At 38.1% G+C, this 21133-nt stretch overlaps 1 protein-coding gene across 1 annotated transcript in view; it reads left to right on the top strand.

Annotated features, from left to right (window-relative positions):
* Positions 1-21133, top strand: part of LOC102766544 (zinc finger protein Rlf) — a 94127-nt gene that overhangs the window by 11351 nt on the left and 61643 nt on the right. The window contains exon 2 of the mRNA XM_006768257.2: positions 17001-17146. Within this exon, the coding sequence (XP_006768320.1) occupies positions 17001-17146 (146 nt within the window). The remainder of the gene's footprint in view (positions 1-17000; positions 17147-21133) is intronic.

Raw genomic sequence — 21133 nt, 5'->3', positions numbered from 1 at the left:
GAGCAGCCGGGGTGGGGCGGAACGCCTGCATCATCTCCATCTTTCGTCCCAGCCCAGCTGCCGCCATCTTTGTTGCATCAATTTGCATATTCCCTCCTTATTGGCCGTGGGTGCCGCCATCTTTGTCACAGAGTGATGGTCAATTTGCATATTCTGTCTTTATTAGATAGGATAATGTCCCAATAAATCATGTACAAAGTTTATTAATATACATTTTATAAATGGAGTTTACTAAAGTTAAGTATATGTTTTGGTGACCCCAAAATCGAAATGGTCAAAATACTCATTAATTATTGTTGCCAGTGATTCATTGTGTGTGTGTGTATTTTATGTTTTTAATATCTGGAATATTATTTTATTGAAATGCTCTGTAGATGTATATAACTCGTAATAGACTGTTGCAAATGTATCAGGTATGTGATAAGTCCTTTACCTGTTTTATCTCATTTAATCCACTGCCCAACAGGAAATGTGCCATTGTTTTCATTTTACAGATCAGGAAACTAAGATGAGAGAGATTAAATAGTTTAAGTAAGTAAACATAGCTGGTGTGTGATAATCAGATTGGAGTCTGGCCAATCTGACTGTCAAGAGCCCATGTACTTAGCTATCCTATATAATAAAGAGCTAATATGCAAATGGTCATCACGCCCTCACATTCAACGACTCAGACATTCAACCCTGGGGAGAAAGGGATGGGGACCAGCCAGGCACTAATAAGATCGAGAGAGAGTAATGGGGACCAGCCAGGCACAAATGAGAGAGGAATGGGGACCAGCCAGGCACAAATGAGCTCACAAGAGAGTAATGAGGACCAGCCAGGCTGCAGCCTGGGAGAGGGACAAGCCGCACACCCCATGGTCCCGGGTTTCAGCATCTGCACCTGTGGCCTGGGAGAGGGACAAGCTGCCCGCCCCACGGTCCCGGATGCCAGCGGCTGAGCCTGCACCTGTACCTGGGAGAGGGACAAGCCGCACGCCCCTCGGTCCCAGGTGCCAGCACCTGGTCCCCTGCAGCTGCAGCTGGCCTGGGTGAAACTGGTCCAGGTCCTGGGTGCCTGCGGCCGGCTAGAGGGAGGGAAGCCCAGGTCCTGGGTACCTGTAACCAGCTGGAGCAGGGAATTCTGGGTCCTGGGTGCGGGTTGAGGCAGAGGCGGTTAGGGGCAATCAGGCCAGGAGGGGAGCAGTTAGGGGTGATCAGGCCAGTAGGGGAGCAGATAGGGGCGATCAGGCAGAGGTGGTTAGGGGTGATCAGGCAGGCAGGCAGGCAGAGGTGGGTAGGGGCAATCAGGCAGGCAGGCAGGTGAGCGGTTAGGAGCCAGCGGTCCCGGATTGTGAGAGGCAGTCAGACATCCCCTGAAGGGTCCCGGTTTGGAGAGGGTGCAGGCCAGGCTGAGGGAGTCCCTCCACCCCCACCCCCCATGCACAAATATCGTACACTGGGCCTTTAGTTGTAATATACACACATATTATTTTATATCTAGGAGTATGCATTTGGTATCTATTAGAGTGTCTCTGCATATCTATTTGACATATACTAAAGCAGTTATTGACTGAGTACACATGATTAAAAACACTCAGGGCAGCAGAAGCTAAAGATGTTGATGAATGTAAAAGAGAGAGAGAAAAAATCAAACTTAAGCTATCAGAAGTTCACAATAAGAGGTAACTCTTAACCCTTTTTTCCCCCTTAAATCCACCTGAATGTCATATACATACTTCTTTCAGAAGCAGTGTCTCATTATAGTGATTATTCTTTATTTTTTAAATATATTTTTTATTGTTATCGGAGGGGAAAGGAGAGGGGAGAGAGAGATAGAAACATCAGTGATGAGAATTATTGATCAGCTGCCTCCTACATATTCCACACTGGGGATTGAGCCCACAACCTGGGCATTTGCCCTGTCCGGGAATCGAACCATGACCTCCTGATTCATAGGTCGATGCTCAACCACTGAACCACACTGGCTGGTCTATATAAGTGGTTATTCTTAAAATGCAAGAATTATGATAATTACAAACCAGCAGAAGTTATTTTATGTTATTTATCTTGTGCTCTTGAAGGAGAGTTTGGTGTATCTTTTAGATGATTATCTTAAATGATTAACTTTTAAAGTTTCAGTCTCTATAGTACTTAGATTTAACCTTCAATATCTGGAAATCTTACTAATCCCGAGTGCAGAGGATATGCATGTTTGGACTTTATTATCTATTCTTTCACTATGCTTTGAGAATCTTGCCAATGATCTCTTAGGTTATGGAATTCATTAGTAAAGTCTAAAATTTATATTCTCTGCTCATAAGAATGGTGAAATGTATATCTGATTTCCATCTGGTGGGAGTAAAATTGCCACAACTTTTCTGGACCATAATCCATCAAAATATATTAGAAATGTTAAAAATAATTTTGTACCTTTAGATTTAGTAATTTTCCTTATATATTAATTTCCGAGGAAATATAAATTTGGACATAAATCTATATATATCAGAGCATTCATTATAATTAATGAAAGGAATGAAGTGAAAATGAAAAAGCAACCAGAACATCTGAAATAGTTTAAAACTTCTCAACCCTTATGAACTAAAATGTTACTTAGCCTCAAAAATGATGTTTTCAATGACCATGTAATGACCTAGGAAAATATAATATGATAAAAAAAATTTGGTGGGAAAATTTGTTTGTAGCAGGATTACACAATTTGAATTTAGGCTGGTCCATTCCCACTGTACTCACATGTGGACTTTAGAGCTTCTTTTCCAGAAACAGGATTTCTAGATGAGAATCCTTAGGAGCCATTTGTATATTTTGGAAGTCTGTGAACTTTCTGAAATGATTTGCAAGAAGTTATGTTTGCATTTCTGGTGTGTGGGTCAAAGGTTTGTTTGTTTGTTTTTAACAGATTTTCTTAAGAATTTCAAAACTTGCTGAACAAACACAACCCAACAACAATTCAAACACCAGAAGATTATGGACCTTTGTCATAAGCCATTGTGACACAAGTAGTACTGACTGTTTTGCAAATAAAACTTTATTGGCATGTGCCCATTCATTTTTATATTTTCTATAGCTACTTTCATGATACAGTAAGGGTCAGGAGTTGGGATGGAGAATGTATGGCCCATAAGCAGATTTCTGGTCCTTTAAGAAAAAGTATGTCAGCCCCTGTCCTAGATTCTCATTTATTCTTTACAACAACCCTGTGAGATAGGTACTATTTTTATCTTCATTTCATGAAAGATTCATCTAAGATTCAGAGAGGTTAGACAACTAACACCAAGTCACACAGCTAGAAAAGGGAAATACACCAAGATGATAATAGTGGTTATATGTGGGCAATAAAATGATAGATGATTTTTTTCATATGTTATTAAAATTTACTATAGTGAGTGTACATAACATAAACTAAGAGGGGAGAAAGTTGTAAAAAATATAGGTAGGACTGAATTGTGAGATTCTTAACACTCATTCATGCTTTCTTATTATCTGTTTTTATAAACTTAGAATGGATATGAAGTTTTTGCCTCCCTTGTTGGCACTTAACTCTTATTATGCAGTGCCTTCCTAACTCTTGATTTTATGAAAAAAATAAATTATAGTGTCTTTAAAACTTTCAATGTTAACTGAACTCATTTTGTCCTTTAACTTGAGATTCTTTGTCCTGTTTTACATTTGAAGTTAACTTCAACACGATTAAGTGCTAACTTAACAGGTGCTTATAAAATGCTCATATATGTCTGTCTGACAGTATGTAATTTATTTTTTCTTACTATTAATGAAGTGAATTATCCTTAATTATTTTAGGCTTAGATCTAGATAAAGTGTGATAAAAGTGTTTTATGGGGTACTCCCAAAAGAAAAAATTTGGTTGTGTACTATGTGAAAAAATTTGTCCTAATGATTATGGGGGTTTATATGGAACATGTAATAATCCCTGCCCTCAAGGAGCTGAATCATCTAGTTAGGGAGAAAAGGCATAACTGACTACTGCATTTACTGTTATGACCTTGATCCAAACCACAGCCATCTATACCCTGGATTATTTTATCTCCCTGCTTCCAGGGTTTCTCAGTTTATTCCCCACACAGCCAAAGTGATTCATTAAAAGACGTGAGTGAAATCTCTTCTAAACCTATTGTACTTTTCTATCTTCAACTCAAAGCTCAAATCCTTAAAATGGACTTCAGGACATTTTGATCCCGCTCCTGTCTAGCTCTTTGACTTATCTCCTATTACTCTTTGCCTCCAGTACTTACTTACCTTCAGTTACAGTAGCATTTTTTCCCCTCCTTCAACTTGAATGAGTATGCTCCTGCCTCTTGACCTTTGCACTTGCTTTTTTAAAAAATTTACTTATTGACTAAAGTTTTACATATGTCTCCTTTTTCCCCACTTAACTCCCGCCCACCCCCCTGCCCCCCCAAGCCATTCCTACCCTGGGCAAGCCCCCACCATCCCAGTGTCTGTGTCCATTGGTTACACTAATCTGTAGAAGAATGGGCTCAGGAAACAAGTTACAGAAGCAAAAGAAGGGCCCTTGGAAGTTAGGAGAGAGGCAAGGAAGACACATGGAGTAAGGGGTGGGAAAAGGCTCGGGCTCGGGCGCTCCACAGAGAGTGTCGGCTGCCCTAAGGGTGGTAAGGGTGGGGATTTTAGGGGAGGTCCCAGGGGAAGAGCTCAATAGAATATTCATCAGCTTTTCAGGTGTGTCCTTTCAGGGTCATAGTCTTCACTGATTGGTCAGCATCAGGGCAAGGGTAAATCAATACAGATGGTCCTGACATCAGCCATGGTTGCTGGTCTGGCTTTGCTGCTTTTCTGGGCCTGGAGCTGAAACACAACTGAGGCCTAGATGAATTTAATGCAGGTCAGAACCTCACTGTCTTGAGGGCTTCATGCTTCAGGGCTGTTCTCCAGCCCCCTGTTCATTCCCCCTCTAAGGGGGTCTAACTCATATGACCAGCAATATGCCAGGGGAGGAAAGGTTCCTGTGGGGGTGAAGTCCTTGTTTTCCCAGTTTTTCCCATTCTATCCTGGTGACCCTCTGTACCTGGCCTATCGTCTTTGCTCTGTTTGTCTAACTGCCTAGCACAGTGGCATTGTTCCAGCATAGTTTGGTACTGGGGTCCAACCCCTGTAGGTCCAGGGGTCCCCAAGGTGTGGACAGAGTCGGCGAAGAAGGAATGACACAGAGACAGCGTTCAGTTGATCAGCAGCCTAGCCAGGATCTCTAGCCAATTTCTGGTCAGGATCTTCAGTGAAGTTCTGGTTAGGATCTCCAGCCAGGTTCGGTGTCCATGTTCTCTTGCTAGGTTCTCCAGGCAGGTTCAGTCGCCAGGTTCTGTCCAGGTTCTCTAGCCACGTTCTCTTGCTAGGTTCTTCAGCCAGGTTCTGTCCAGCATCTCCAGCCAAGTTCTGTCTAGGTCTTCTAGCCAAGTTCTTCTGACTGGCTTATTGCACTGAGCACAATGCAGCACATTTTACAATAGCTAAGATTTGGAAACAACCTAAGTGCCCATCAGCAGATGAGTAGATTTAAAAAACTGTGGTACATCTCCACCAGCGGTTCTCAACTTGTGGGTCACGACCCCTTTGGTGGTCGAACGACCCTTTCACAGGGGTCGCCTAAGACCATCCTGCATATCAGATATTTACATTACGATTCATAACAGTAGCAACATTACAGTTATGAAGTAGCAATGAAAATTTTATGGTTGGGTCACAACATGAGGAACTGTATTTAAAGGGCCAGAAGGTTGAGAACCACTGATCTACATAATGGAATACTATACCACTATAAAAAAGAAGGAACTTTTACCATTTGCAACAGCATGGATGGAACTGGAGAGCATTATGCACTTGAATTTTGTTTGTCCACCAGAAACACTTTTCATTTGGATATCTATATGGTTTTCTCTACCCTGTTCAAGTATCCTATATAATAAAACGGTAATATGCAAATTGACCCTAATGGCAGAATGACCAGAACGACTGCTCGACCAGTCACTATGAGGCGCACTGACCACCTCTTGGTCCCTTTTCCTGGTCGGCAGGCTCCGATCTCCTGATAGAGAACCAAGAACCGGGGGTGGGTGGCGGTGGGAGTGGGGCCGGCTGTGGGCAGCTGGGGAAGATGGCCCTGATCGCAGACCAGGCCTAGAGACAGTATCTGTGCACGAATTTCATGCACCAGGCCTCTAGTCCTTTTATAAGAGAGATGGAGGCCTTCTCTGAACACTATAAAGCAGCATCCCACCTCTAGCGAATGCTCAACTTATCTTGAGTTGTATTGTTTTCCTAATTGTACTCCATATAATATATATCTGAACCTATTTTTCTTCTAATTGAAAGTGTCAGGTATGTGGTACATAGTGAGCACTCCATAAGGTTTGAATAAATGAATGAGTAAATATAAATAAACCTTAAAACAGGGAAATGGCGATTAGTGCCACTAACAATGTATATTAAGTCCTCTGAAAGTTCATTTGGAGAGACTACAGTACTTCTAATAGAGATAATTTGGGAAAGTTTTAGTGGATGAGATAACATTTGAACTGAGTCTTAAAGAATTGTTAGTATTAAAATGTAGGCATGAAAAAGAAAGTGGTGAGAGTAGGAGGACATAAGTTAAAGCAGATAATTTGTGAAAAGGTAAATGGTATGGTATATGTATGAATGGGGGTAGTTAATTATCTAGAATTGTGATTCTTAAAAGTGTGATTCCCCTGACCAGCTGGAGCATCACCTAAACACCATTAGCAATGTAATTTATTGGCCCCACCCCAGATACCCCAGATCTGCAGAATTTGACTCTTATGGCCCAGCAATCTCCATTTTTCATAAACTTTCCAGATGATTCTGATGCATTATAACGGTAGAGAACCACTGAACTAGAACATGTATTCAGAAAAGCATTTGTGGGTATTAAGATTTAAAAAATGGACTGCTCCAGGTCTTGACTTAGGAGTTTGAATTTTCTAAGAAGATCTGTAGGTTTAAGGGCAAAGCAGTGACATCATTAATCTTAAAAAAATGTTTTAAGACAGAGTAAAGGAGATAAAGAATGAAAGCCGAGACAAAAAAAGGAAGTGATTGGAGTATTTCAGAAGATGAGCAATTGAGGGCCTGGCTGGGTATTGGCAATGAAAATGGAGATAGAAGAACAGTTTCAAGAAATATGAAAATGAAATAATTGGCATCTGGTTGAATGTAGAGACAAGGTACAAATAATTTTATGAAATTGCATTGGGTTTCTACTGTAAATGTCTGGGAATATGGTGGTAGTATTAACAGTAAATGGTAGAAGGGGGACAGTTAAGGGATCTAAATAAACAGTGGTGTTTTGATTATTAGATTTGAAGAATTCATGCATTCTAAAAAAAAAAGAATAGAAATTGCTAATCATTAGCCACAATGAGCATTTTTATTAATATTGAGGATGCTCATCCACATTTAATAACGATGCATTTTCAGGTAACCAATGATAAAGTTTATAGAAATATAGAATTCAATTTTTTTTCCTGTTTTTAGAAATACTTCAGTACTTAGAGTATAAGGCTTTTTAATAGATGCTTCTTCTGTGTTTGAGAGTTAATTTACCTGTGATAGTTTTTTTGTTTTGGTTAATCCTCATCTGAGGATATTTTCTCATTGATTTTTAAAGAGAGTGAAAGGAAGAGAGACAGACCTGAGAGAAACATCGATGTGACATAGACACATCAATTGGTTGCCTCCCCAATGTGCCCCAAACAGGGCTGCAATTGAGCCAGCAACTGAGATACATCCCTTGACCAGAATCAAACCTGGGACCTTTCAGTTTGTGGGCTGACGCTGTATCCACTGAGGCAAACGGGCTGGGGCCCTATGATAGTTTTTAAGTTTAAAATGTCCTTTCAGCCCTGTTGGATTTCCTTGAACTCAGTGGTTGAGTGTTAACCTATGAATCAGGAGGTCACGTTGGATTCCAGTCAGGGCACACACAGGCTTGATCCCCAGTGTGGGGAGTTCAGGAGGCAGCCAGTCAATGACTCTCTCATCATTGATGTTTCTATCTTTCCCTCGCTCTCTCCCTTCCTCTCTGAAGTCAATAAAAATATATTTTGAAAAATATCCTTTCAGGTTTTAATTTGGGGGAGGGGGCCAAATATCAATAAAAGTAATAGTCTATCTAATTTGATTAAATGAATTGTCTGCCATTTGATCAAGCTCATAAAGAGAAATTAAAATCTAGAATCCAAAAAGGTTAAGTTCCCAAATTCCTCACTTTCTAGAGTCTTGCTGAATTAAAGCCAGTGGGTTTCTTATATGCCTCTATGGTTAGAGTTGGGGGTTTTCCAGGAGCTGTAGCTTGGGTTGTTTTCCTCTGATTGTGAGTAGCTTTTTTTGTACTTCTAAAGGATAATTATTTGACCCCAATCTCTTTTGTAGCTTACTTTTTTAAGAATTAAGAAGGTCTATCCAGCCCAGTACCCATTAAATTTAGAAACACTAGTAATTCCTTGAACTTTGTACATAATACAGTTAACTCACATTACTATTGCCAGTAGGATTTAGTGATATCAAAGAGAAGATGGATGCACAGAAAATGGTACCAAGTCAATTTTGGTTTCAACTTCACCAGGGTGCCAGTCAGTTGTGTCAATTGCCAAATTCTATAACTTGTACTAAAGTTTTACTGGGAAAATTCATCAGGTGTTCATTGTGCCACTGTATGTTTACCATATATTTTGTGGGTGAGAGCACTTCACCGAACATATCTACTTTCTTGAAAGTTGTATCTGAATTTCTGTCTTTAAAGTGTACAAGTTTCCATGACTGGCAGCCTTAGGCACCAGGCCTTCCTTCATGTTTCCTCCTTTAGATTTCCTTAATGTTAAAAGGTTTGAATGTCGCTGAAACCGGTTTGGCTCAGTGGTTAGAGCATCGGCCTGCGGACTGAAAGGTCCCAGGTTCGATTCCGGTCAAGGGCATGTACCTTGGTTGCAGGCACATCCCCAATGGGAGATGTGCAGGAGGCAGCTGATTGATGTTTCTCTCTCATCGATGTTTCTAACTCTCTATCTCTCTCCCTTCCTCTCTGTAAAAAATCAATAAAATATATTTTTTAAAAAAGGTTTTAATGTTCATTTCTTCTGTGTTGTCTTGGTACTCTTGTGCTGAAATAAGTGTGTATTCCATTTAGTGTTCCATCTTCTAAAACTGGCTCTTGCACAGAGTGTATCACTTCTAGTGTATAAAGTTCAAAACACAATCTTCACAGTGTCAGTTAGTGTTTTGCCCGTCTCTAGATTTCTCTGATCCCCCCACACCCCAAACTTTTTAGTCCTGTACTACCTTGGCTGTTTGCCACTCCCCTGAAATTTTTAGGCCTATTGAGCTAAAATAATAAAAAGCACTCCTGTTGTGCCCCATATTTGTATAATTTGGATAATCATAAGCAGGTACATGGAAAAAGAAGCTGCTTTTAATGTTTCTGATGTCTGTTCTCATAGGAGCCCACTGAAGACAATATCTTTTCTGCCACTAGCTCTCAGCATTTTTTTTTTTTATTTTGCTATTAACTGTTTTAGGCCTTGCATAATTTGTTCTACCTCTTTGGCAGTGTAAATATTTCTTTTTGCCACATTTTTTTCAGTAACAATAGGATATACCATTTCAGATAAACTTAACTGGTTTTTGTTTTTGTTTACATTTTAGCCTATTCTTTTTTTTAAAATATATTTTATTGATTTTTTACAGAGAGGAAGGGAAAGGGATAGAGAGTTAGAAACATGGATGAGAGAGAAACATCCATCAGCTGCCTCCTGCACAACCCCTACTGGGGATGTGCCCACAACCAAGGTACATGCCATTGACCGGAATCGAACCTGGGACCTTTCAGTCCGCAGGCCGACGCTCTATCCACTGAGCCAAACCGGTTACAGCTTAGCCTATTCTTAAGTTGGCCTCTCCTGTCTTCCTTTTCCTTTCTCTTACCTTTTGGCCCCAGATTTTAATATTCTTCAATTATCTCTTATAAGATCTCCCGTAATGTCAGAGATGAAAGTCAAGGAATTCTGAGTTCAAAAAGCATTCATTAGCAAACAGATTTTGCCTACTCTCATTTTCCTCAAACCTAGGATTAACCTATTTTATTTTTCTTCATTGTGGCATTTCCTTATTCACACCCAAAGGCTTAACTTTGAGTTCCTGGGGCACTTAGCTTTGTGATACCTTGCCATACCATACATTGCCTCTGTAATAACCATAGCCAGTCCCTGACTTACAATAATTTCACTTACGATTTTTTAACTTTACAATAGTGCAAGAACAATAAGCATTCAATAGAAACTGTATTTTGAATTTTTATCTTTTCTGGGCTAGTGATATGTGATAAGATACTCTATTATAAAATGGGCATTGTGATAGATGATTTTGCCCAGCTGTGGATTTGCTGTAGTTGGATTTCCATTCTGATTCACTCTGAGATTTCTATCCTACAGTTACCTTCTATTCCTTTGTTAGGTAGCTTTGGACCAGTCACCCTTCCTTTCTAAGGAGTAACAACAAAAACACTTCTTCCCCCTCCCTATTTCATCTTCAAGAATACATAGTTCTGATATATATATATATATTTCTTTTTCAAATCTGTCTAGTCTAGGTTCTTAGAATGAATTTATTTGTAAGGAAGTCCTTTTCTTTTATATTAAGCAACATAATCTTATTTTTTTAAAACTCTCTCACTGTCATTTTAATTGTAAGTGATCATCTTTTTTTAAAACAAGCTTAGTTCTTCTTAAGGCTGAGCAAACCTGGTACTTAAAGTTAGTGTTTGAGGCATAGGCCTTTTAAAGTTCCTTTTTGGTCTTTGGATTTGTAATAATTTCATTGAGTTTTCTTTCTGCATAAGAAATTGATTTATGTCCTATATAATAATACTAAAGGCCCAGTGCACGAGATTTGTGCACTCGGGGGGGCGGGGGGAGGGGGGTCCCTGACCCCAGCCTGCACCCTCTCGCAGTCTGAGAGCCCTCAGGGGATGTCTACTCCCAGCAGTTGGACATCCTTAGTGTCGCCATGGAGGTGGGAGAGGCTCCTGCCACCTCCGTGAGCCTGGCTCACGGCATGCTCCCCCTGTGTGAGCACATTTGACCACCAGGTGGCAGCTCCTGCATTGAGTGTTTGCCCCCTAGTGGTCAGTGCACATCATAGTGACCAGTCGTTCTGCCATTTGGTCGATTTGCATATTACCCTTTTATTATATAGGAAGGAAGGATGCCCTTCATTATCTGTTTACTTGATAAAATCCACTGGCCATCTTTGTTGAATTCTGAAAAAAATCTTCATATCTATAGCTTTAATTAGATTTATGCCCAAATCTCAGAAACTACTTGAGATCATGTTATGAAAGTGACTATAGAAGCCTTTGGACAAGTCACATGAATATAAGAGCTACTCTTTGAGAACAAAATTAAGAGAGAGGGGGACAGAATTAGGCCAGCTAATCTAGGACTAATACTAACGATTTAAAGGTAGACATTCACACACTGGTGTTATAAAGAGCCATGTGGAACTTAACGGACTTTCAATTTAATCCTCTAGCTTATAATCATTGTTGAAAAACCAGACAGAAGGAACAAAAAAGGAAAAATTTCCACCTACCAATGTCTTAAAAATCTGTATGATTAAAAGACATTTTAAAAAAATCAATAATATAATCATTGCCTTAGCCATACCTGCAATACCATCTATGGCCAGACTGTCCTAAACTGAAGTCAGAGGCAGAGTTCTGTTTGGCTTACCCTAGTTAAGACATTATTGTGCACACACAGTGTGGATACCACTAGCTGCAGGCACACAAACAGGTTCACGCCACATTTCCATTTAATGTTCATATACATTTCCTTATGCTTATAATTTTGGGCTTTCCTTATTTATATGTCAATTTTAATATTTATGAGGGAAATGCTTGATATGTTATTCTCCCTAGTGTGTCTGGAATCAAATGAAAAATTTGGGATCAAACTTTATCTAAAGCCTTTAAAAATTAGCCTGCCTACTTTCTTTCTTTGGATGAACTTAAGAGAAAATTTGGGACTTGAAGCAGATACTCAGGTAGTCCATGGGAGACGTAGCCTGCCTCACACTATGGACGCAGAGAACTCAAGAAGGAGATTAGAGCCTTCTGGGAGTGATATTCCTTCTATGGTTGGTAGTTTTGACTAGATCATCATGAAGATTCTTTAAAAAATATATATATTTTATTGATTTTTTACAGAGAGGGATAGAGAGGTAGAAACATCAATTAGAGAGAAACACCGATCAGCTGCCTCCTGCACACTCCCTACTGGGTATGTGCCCGCAACCAAGGTACATGCCCTTGTCCGAAATTGAACCTGGGACCCTTGAGTCCACAGGCAGATGCTCTATCCACTGAGCCAAACTGGTTAGGATGAAGATTCCTTTTAATAGTAAGATTATATGGTATATTAAGATTTAGAGATACTTAGTTACTCCATTTTCCATTTCGTTAAATGTTTAGTCTTACTACATTTACAGAACCTTTTAAAGACCTTAATGTTATATAAATATTATCTTGAGTAGTGAGCCAAACAGACAGTATGCTTTATTGGGCCCCCAAAAGAACTGGGTTTTAGATTGCTTGTACCAAAGATTAACCCCTTGCAAATTTCAAACAACTTTTTAACTTACTAGAATCTACTTCCAAATCATTTTGCTGGGGTTTTTAAATAAGACTTTAATTTTAGACTTTCTTTACATGATTATCCTGATAGAAAAAATCAAATGACAAGTGACTCTTCTTTTTTTGAATAGAACTTTTCTTTGTCATCTTGATTCTCAATGGAAAACTGGGCGAGGGGAATTGGGGGGAGGCAGAGAAAGAATCCTCAGTTATCTGTTCAGGCATGAAGCATTTTATTTGTATTGCTGTATCTAGGATATGCTTCATTTTTCAATGAGTATTGAACTAACAGTTGAAATGCAGCAATACCTTTGGAATAGATTGTATTTGGGTGTGGCCAGTCTGCTTGCCAAAAGTAAAATTTGTAATTAATCATCCTTGAAGACAAATAATTAAACAGTTCAGACTGATGTGATGAAAGAGCCACCGAAGTAAGCTTAATCTTGCCATTTTCTTAAAACAAGGTATACTGATAATAATAGCTCTTGTTTCTTATTGTGCCAGGAATTACCCTAGATTTTAATATATATCTTACTTAGTTCTTCAGTAGTTCTGTGATTAAAGTGATGTTAAATTCATTTTATAGACTGAGAAGAATAATTCTGCTAATATTACACAACTGTTTAGTGACAAAGTCAAGGGTGTTAGATTCCAAAACCTATACTCTTTCCACAGTGCTGCCAACCTACCTGCTTTATTTTTCTAAGTGACTATTAAAAAATACCTATAGGCAAGGGTAAATCTTGATGTGTAGTCAGGAAACAAAGTAGGGAAAATATGTGAAGAATTGTGCTTATATTATAAAAAAAAAAGCCTCCAGAAAATAAATGAGAATATTGGAAATTGAGGTAAAGGGTTCGAACAAAATAGTTTTGTTTTAAAATAACTTTAAAAAAATTGAGCTAACTTTATATTTAATAGAAAATAGTACAGTTGTCAGAACAGGAAAATAACATTGGTGTAATATTCACTAAATTATAGACCCTATTAGAAATTTACCAGTTTTTTCACTAATGCTTTTTCTGTTCCTGGTTATTTATGATCTAACATTGCATATAGCTGTTATTTCTCCTTGGTCTCTTCTAGTCTGTAATAGTTCTTCAGTTTTTCCTTGGTTTTCATGATTTTGACACGTTTTAAGAGTACTGATCAATTTTTTTTTTTATAGAATATCATTCAATTTGAGTTTGTCTTATGATTTCTCATGATTGGAATGAATTTATGCATCTTTGGTAGAAGTACCACAAGAATGCTATTGTTTCTTTCTTGGTGTATCCTATCAAGAGAATTATGATAATACGTTTTATTATTTGCTGGCGATATTTACCTTGATGGTTGGTTAAGTTTGGTTTTCTCTACTTTTAAAGCTACTATCTTTCTCTTTGCTGTTGTTTTTAAAAAAATCTTTATTGTTGAGAGTATTACAGATGTCCCCGTTTTTCCCCCATTACCACCCTCCACTAGTGTTCCTGCCCTACTCCAGGCCTTCACCACCCTACTGTCTGTGTCTGTAGTTGAATGCTTATGATAGCACATATAGCACAGAAGAAAATATTCAAAGTAAAAGGGCAATGCATTCTATACAGTATTACATATTTAAGAAAAATATATCCAAGAAAAATGGTGTTACAGTATTATGTTAATAGCGGCACCTGGCATGACATTAAACAGTGCAAAAAAATATGTGAATTTAGCCAATTTTGTTTATGTCTCTTCAAGGATATTGTGGCAAACATATTGAAGATGTTGCCCCAAGGACTTTTATTGTATTAGATTTGGGCTCCGCTAGATCAGGCAGGGTATTAGTAGCTGAATATTGGTGAATGAGGGAAGTTAAAATGAGAATAGAAGTTGAAAAAGTAGAAAGCTTCTCTTCTAAGGAGATAAACCCAGCCCATAAATGGAAAGTGAATAAGGTTGTAAATAGATATGGATTAGGATAAACTATTTGGGACTGAGAACAGGAAAACTGAGACTGTCAGTTGCATATTTTTTATGTCGTACAAAAATGGTGTTGTGGCAAAAAAAGAGACAATAAAGCTGATCAAACCCTCTAGTGAAGAGAAAATTTAAAGCCAGGGAACCCCTGTTTATCTAATATTCTTTTTTGCCCTAAAGTGGTTTAGAAAAGTCTGCCCAACTTGGGGTCATCATAGTTAGTAGTAGTTTTTATTTCCAGTTAGTAAGAACTGTAAGAGTTGGAAGGGATACTAGGTCATGAGGTAATACCTTCTAGCTTTCTTTTTTATCCAAACATGGACCTATAAACACTGGAGACCTGTGCTAGCTACCTGCTATTGCAATTTGGAATTGTCAAAGAACTGTGAAGGGTCTGAGAGTTTATCTAAGCCTGCCACTTTTTCATGGATGTTGGCAGAAGACAAAACTCCTAGATAAGAGATAAAGGACTTTATTACTCATTAGAGGCCCACTGCACAAAATTCGTGTATGGGTAGGGTCCCTTGTGGTTGCCGGCTGTCGGCTCTGGTCTCCGTTCATTCCATGCCCTGGTGGTCAGCACATGTCATAGTGAGCGATCAAACTCCTGGTTGGTCAAACTCCTGAGGGGATACTTTGCATATTAGGCTTTTATATATATAGATTGCTCAGCAAGCAGCATGAGCTTCATGTTTATGTTGGTTCTCCTTGCCCCTTAGTCTCACAAAGATGGTGAGTGACTCAGGTGGATCCTGCACTCAGAGTAGGTTTTCATCACAGCTGAGGACTCCAAGTTTAGAGAACCCTTCTCTTTTATAGTGGTCTGAAGCATATCTGTCTGACCTTTGCTCTAGAGGGAATTGATATCATGATTATAGGGACAGTAAACAGGCTCACTGGTCTGGAGGGAGACATCATCTATGTTTTAAGGTCATTTCTGATACATAAAAGATAAAGGCTATGAGAACCTCTTTTTGAAAAACTATAGAATTGTCTCCCCAAAGAAAGTGATTAGTATGAAAAGTCCTTGAGCTGTGAGTGTTCTTGGTGTTTTTACCCTGCACTAGTTTTCCCAGCTTTTAAATTAGAGTTGGAAAACTTTCTGTAAAGGGGCATATAATAAATATTTTAGTCTTTGTAAGCCAATTCTGTCACAACTATTCAACTTGGTTCTTGTATCAGGAAAACAGCCATAGGTAATACATAAATGAATGATCCTGGATATGTTTCAATAAAACTTTATGGACATTGAAATTTGAATTTCATATGATTTTCAAACATCACAAAATATTTTTTTATCATTTAAAAATATAACATCCATTCTTAGCTTGTGGGTTATACAAAAAGCAGGTTGCATGACAAATTTGGTTTGCAGACTATAGTTGGTCAATCCGTTTTATATGATAAATTTTAAAAATATAATACATTGTTTTAATATAGCAGCAGTCTTGCATATGAATAATTTTATATAGATTTATAGCTACATGATATATATCAATATTTTATAGTGATTGATCATTCTAAAGTGTTTTTACATAAATTATCTCAACTTAAGAGTAAACATGCAAGACAATCATTAGTTCCATTTTATGGTGAGAAAAGTAATGCATAGAGAAGAAAAATGAACTAGCCAATGACAGAGCCAAGCCTGATTATATTCTGCACTCTTTTCTCCATAACATGGTACGGTTTTAACTTTCATAATTAGAGCATCATGCCACTATATCTTTAATACTCGATTGTTGCCAGAAGGCTTAGAGTTCAGTCCTATAAGTAAAGATGATAATAATACATACTTATTTTTACTTTAATACTATATTCTGCTATCTAGCTATTTTAATATTAATTAGTATTTTGACAAAAGCTAAACATAGGAGGTGAAGAGTATGTGCTACAAAGTTTGGTAAATATTTGGCAGCTGAATGGTACAGTCATTTTTTTAATAATATATTTTATTGATTTTTTACAGAGAGGAAGAGAGAGACAGAGAGTTAGAAACATCGATGAGAGAGAAACATCGATCAGCTGCCTCCTGCACATCTCCTACTGGGGATGTGCCTGCAACCCAGGTACATGGCCTTGACCGGAATCGAATCTGGGACCTTTCAGTCCGCAAGCCGATGCTCTATCCACTGAGCCAAACTGGTTTCGGCGGTACAGTCATTTATATAATATATTTCTTTTCCAAATATTCAAAGAAAATAGTTAATTTTATTTTTAGATGTTCACCATAAAAATAAACAATAAAAAACCCTTCCCCCCATCATTTGTGTTCAGGTGTAACTAATATTTTAATTTATCTACTAAGTTTTATTCAAATTTTAAACAAGATGTTGAGGACATTTTATATAATAATATACTTTTTGGATTGCTTCCCTATCAGGTGGTTGAAGATTATGCTGGAAGATGGCAAGTCCCTTTGCCACAACTTCAGGTTCTTCAGACTGCACTTTCTTGTTTTACATCAGCCAGTGCATCATTCCCAGATGAATGTGAGCACGTACAATATGTGTTGAGTAGCCTTGCCTTGTAAGTACTCGTTATTACTTATAAAAATATTATTTATCATGCTGTATTTGAAAATTGGTTTTTGATTATTTTCTTTGTGGAAGACACCTTTCCTAAAGTCTTCCCTCAAAAAGAAATTTCCATTTATTTATTTAACTATGTTTAATTTTGAACAATTAACCACAATTTTACATTTAGTTTTACAGTTAAATGGAATTGTTATATAGATTCTTATGTCACTCTCAGCACTTTCCTTTTTCTTCCCCTTTCCCTTTTAATTCCTTAGATTGCCTTGGGAAGCTGTAATGGTAACTCCCAGAATACAGCAATTAAGGCCATCATAATTAGCAGAGGGACCTTAAATCAGCCAGAAGAAGGTTAGGAAACTCATGGTTTTTAAAAATAGTTGTAGAGGGCTTTGAGTTAAAGATCAGACTCAGGCTTTGTGTTTATTGTTTTTACCCTTCTAGATCCTACTAAAATTATAGTAAAGAAGTAAAAGAGAAATATAATGAAAGGAAAAGAGAGGAGAGTCAACAGTGAATGAAAGATTTCAATTGTCTGAGGGGCAGAAAACAGATAGATGAGTGGTCATTGAAACATGGCAGAAAAAGTCATAACTTAATTTGTTTTTTGTGTGCCTCTCAAATTGCACTACATCACAAGGGTAGGTTTTGAAATATTTATCAACATTATAAAACATAGTAGAAAATATGAGTACTTCATGCCGGGAGCCAGTCCATCCTTGCTGTTTCAAGGGACCTGGCATATATGGCACATTGTTCTTAATATGTTTGCTCACCTTCTTGGCGCTGTGTTTTAACCAAGGTCACCTCTCCTAGAAAGGTTGTTTCCCCAGGTAGGGATTTTCCCCTGAAGTTAGGGAGGTCTTAAAACCTCTTAACTGCCAGGCGGGTAATTAATCACTTTAACTAGAACAATCATGCTTAAGCTACATAATCTTTACTCCCTGGAATGGAGATAAGAAATGCCCTAACCTTTGGAATAGAGATTGATAGGATTGGAATCAACTGGTATAAATACAGATGTAACAAGACAACAGGACACAGAATTTAGATGAAGATCCTAGAGACAGAACTTAGAAGACAGAACCAAGAGAGACAGAACCTAGACACAGAACCTAGACACAGCACCTAGAGACGGAACATGGCAAAAGATCCTGGACAGAACCTGGCTACAGAACTTGGTTGGAGAACCTAGACAGAACCTGGCTGGAGAACCAGGAGAACCTGGAGAACCTAGCCAGAAAACATGGACACAGAACCTGGCTGGAGATACTAACCAGCACTTCGCTGGAGGTCCTGACCAGAACATGGCTAGAGATCCTGGCTAGGCTGCTGATCAACTGAACACTGTCTCTGTGTCATTCCTTCTTCGCTGACTCCATCCACACCTTTGGGGACCCCTGGACCTGCTGGGGGTGGACCCCAGCAACTTCACATAGAGGAGGTACTATTTTGTGAAACTCTTACTGTTTTATATATTATTTTTGTGTACAGTCATGCATCACATAATGATGTTTTGGTCAATGACAGAGCCACATGTATGATGGTAGTCCCATAATATTATAATGGAGCTGAAAAATTACTGTTGCCTAGTATCTTAGTTCAGAGGTTGCAAAAATCACCAAGGCTATGGTTGAGATGGCAAACAACTTTAACCAGGATGTGGATGAGAATGACAATGAGGAACTCCTAAAGGTGGTTCCTGAAGAATTGACTAATTAAGAGTAGTTGGAACTGGAAAAGGAATGTATGGATGAAGAAGAGGAAAGAGAAAAGGAAATTGCAGGAGAACAAGAAAATAATTCCCAGTGCAGGATTTAGAAGAAGCTTTTGAAGACCTCATCAAGCTTCTTAAAAAGTTTGAAAACCTGAACTCTAACACCAAAAGGTTTTCATTAATAGAAAGGAATGTTTATCGTATATTATCTGCTTACAAGCAAATCTATGAGAAAAAAAGAAATAAACCAAGTAAATCATGTGGACATATTTCTGAAAAGAGCGGGACCTGAAGAAGAGACTCAGGCAGGCAATTCAGGAAGTAGTCCAGAAGAAGGAATTGTTATCATAGGAGAATACAACCCCATCCATATGCCCCTGAAGACCTTCCAGGGGGACAAGATACGGAGGTTGAAGACAGTGATATTGATGATCCTGACCCTGGTTAGGCCTAGGCTAATGTATATGCTTGTGTCTTAAGTTTCAATAAAAAATGTGTACATGTTAAAAATAAAAAAATTAAAAATGGAAAAACCAGAATAAGAATATAAAATATTTTTGTACAGCTGCACAATGTGTTTGTGTTTTAAGCGAAGTTATTACAAGAATTAAAAAGTTAAAATGTAAAAGTAAAAATGATACAGTAAACTAAGGTTAATTTATTATTACTAGAAAACATTTTTTTGTAAATTTAGAGTACTCTAAGTTTACAGTGTTTATATCTACAATAATGTAGCATTTTTAAATCTTGAAGATGTGTCATTTTCATGTATATGAGCTATATATTTTTGTTTTACTTACATATAATAACTTAAAAGAATACATGTACTTTATGCTTCTTTAAAGGTTAACTTGTATATATTTAAAATTGTAGGGGGGGAGCTCTGAGGTGATGGATATATTAATCAGCTTGATTGTGGTGATCTTTTACCATATTATGTATATAAAAAATCAAGTTGTACACCTTAAATATATACAATTTCTATTGGTCAATTATACCCCAATAAAACTGAAAAATAATTGCAGGAGAAAAGGAACATTTAGGATAGATCATTACTTAGATTTGTAAGAACAAGGCAGTTAAAAAAAACTATGATTTTTATATTTTTGAAGCCTAAATGAATATAGGAAATGTATTGGGACTTTTGGGTTGTAACTGACAAATCTTAAGCTAGTTTAAACAAAAAAAGGGGGGGGGCATTTATTAGATGACTAAATCATGGAAAAGCTAGGACTAGAACTAGTTTCTAGATTTTTCTGAATCTAGAGAAGAAAATATCATCTAGAACTGTTCTCTCCCATCCCATTTTTCCCTTTGGGTTTCATTCTCTTTTGTTTGCTGACAATTCTGGAATCAAGCTTACTTTATTAACCACTAGAGGCCCAGTGCTTGGATTCGTGAACTGGTGGGTCCCTCTGCCAGCCTCCGGGGACTGGGCTGAAACGGGCAGTCCAACATCCCCCAAGGGGTCCTGGATTGCGAGAGGGTGCAGGCCAGGCCGAGGGACCCCACCGGCGCATGAATCAGTGCACCAGGCCTCTGGTATGCATATAAGATCTTTGGTTAGTCTCATCCCTCTCTCCCCCCTTTCCCTCTGAGATTCAACAGCCTGTTCCATGTATCCATGCCTGTGATTCCCGCTCCTGTGTTGAGTGTCTTCCCTGTGCTGGTCAGTGCACATCATAGCTACCAACCAATCAGCTGGCTTTTATATATATAGATGGGGACAAATAAGCATATGAAAGAGTCTCAACATAATTTGTTATTAAGGTATTGCCAATTAAAACAGCAATGCAATACTATAGCACATCTATTAGAATGGCTAAACTACAAACACAAGCAGACAAAAACAACAACAAAAACCTTGGCAATAGTAAATTCTTCCAAGAGTGATAGCGACAGGAACTCTCATTTAATGCTGGTGGGAATGTATCACTTTGGAGTACAGTGTAGCAGGCATTTTTTACAGTTATTTTAATGTTCTACAATGCAACAATTGGTATTTACCCAAGTTATATGAAAATGTATGTTCACACAAATATCTGCATTCTAATGTTTAATATCAGCTTTATTTTTAACCACCAAAACCTGAACACAGCCAAGTAGTCTTTCAACAGGTAAAAAGGAAGACTGGTCTCTGGTCAGCAGCAATCAATATAGGTTTATTTATAGACTGGGAATATCCCCAACAAAATGGGAATGATTTCCAGTTGTTGGGGGGAAGCTCCAAAAGTCTAAATTCAGGATGGATTCTGAAGAACTGAC

Source organism: Myotis davidii, unplaced genomic scaffold (genome assembly GCF_000327345.1).
Source record: "Myotis davidii unplaced genomic scaffold, ASM32734v1 scaffold42, whole genome shotgun sequence".
In the NCBI taxonomy this organism is placed as follows: domain Eukaryota; kingdom Metazoa; phylum Chordata; class Mammalia; order Chiroptera; family Vespertilionidae; genus Myotis; species Myotis davidii.
This window is presented reverse-complemented; position numbering and strand designations above follow the sequence as displayed.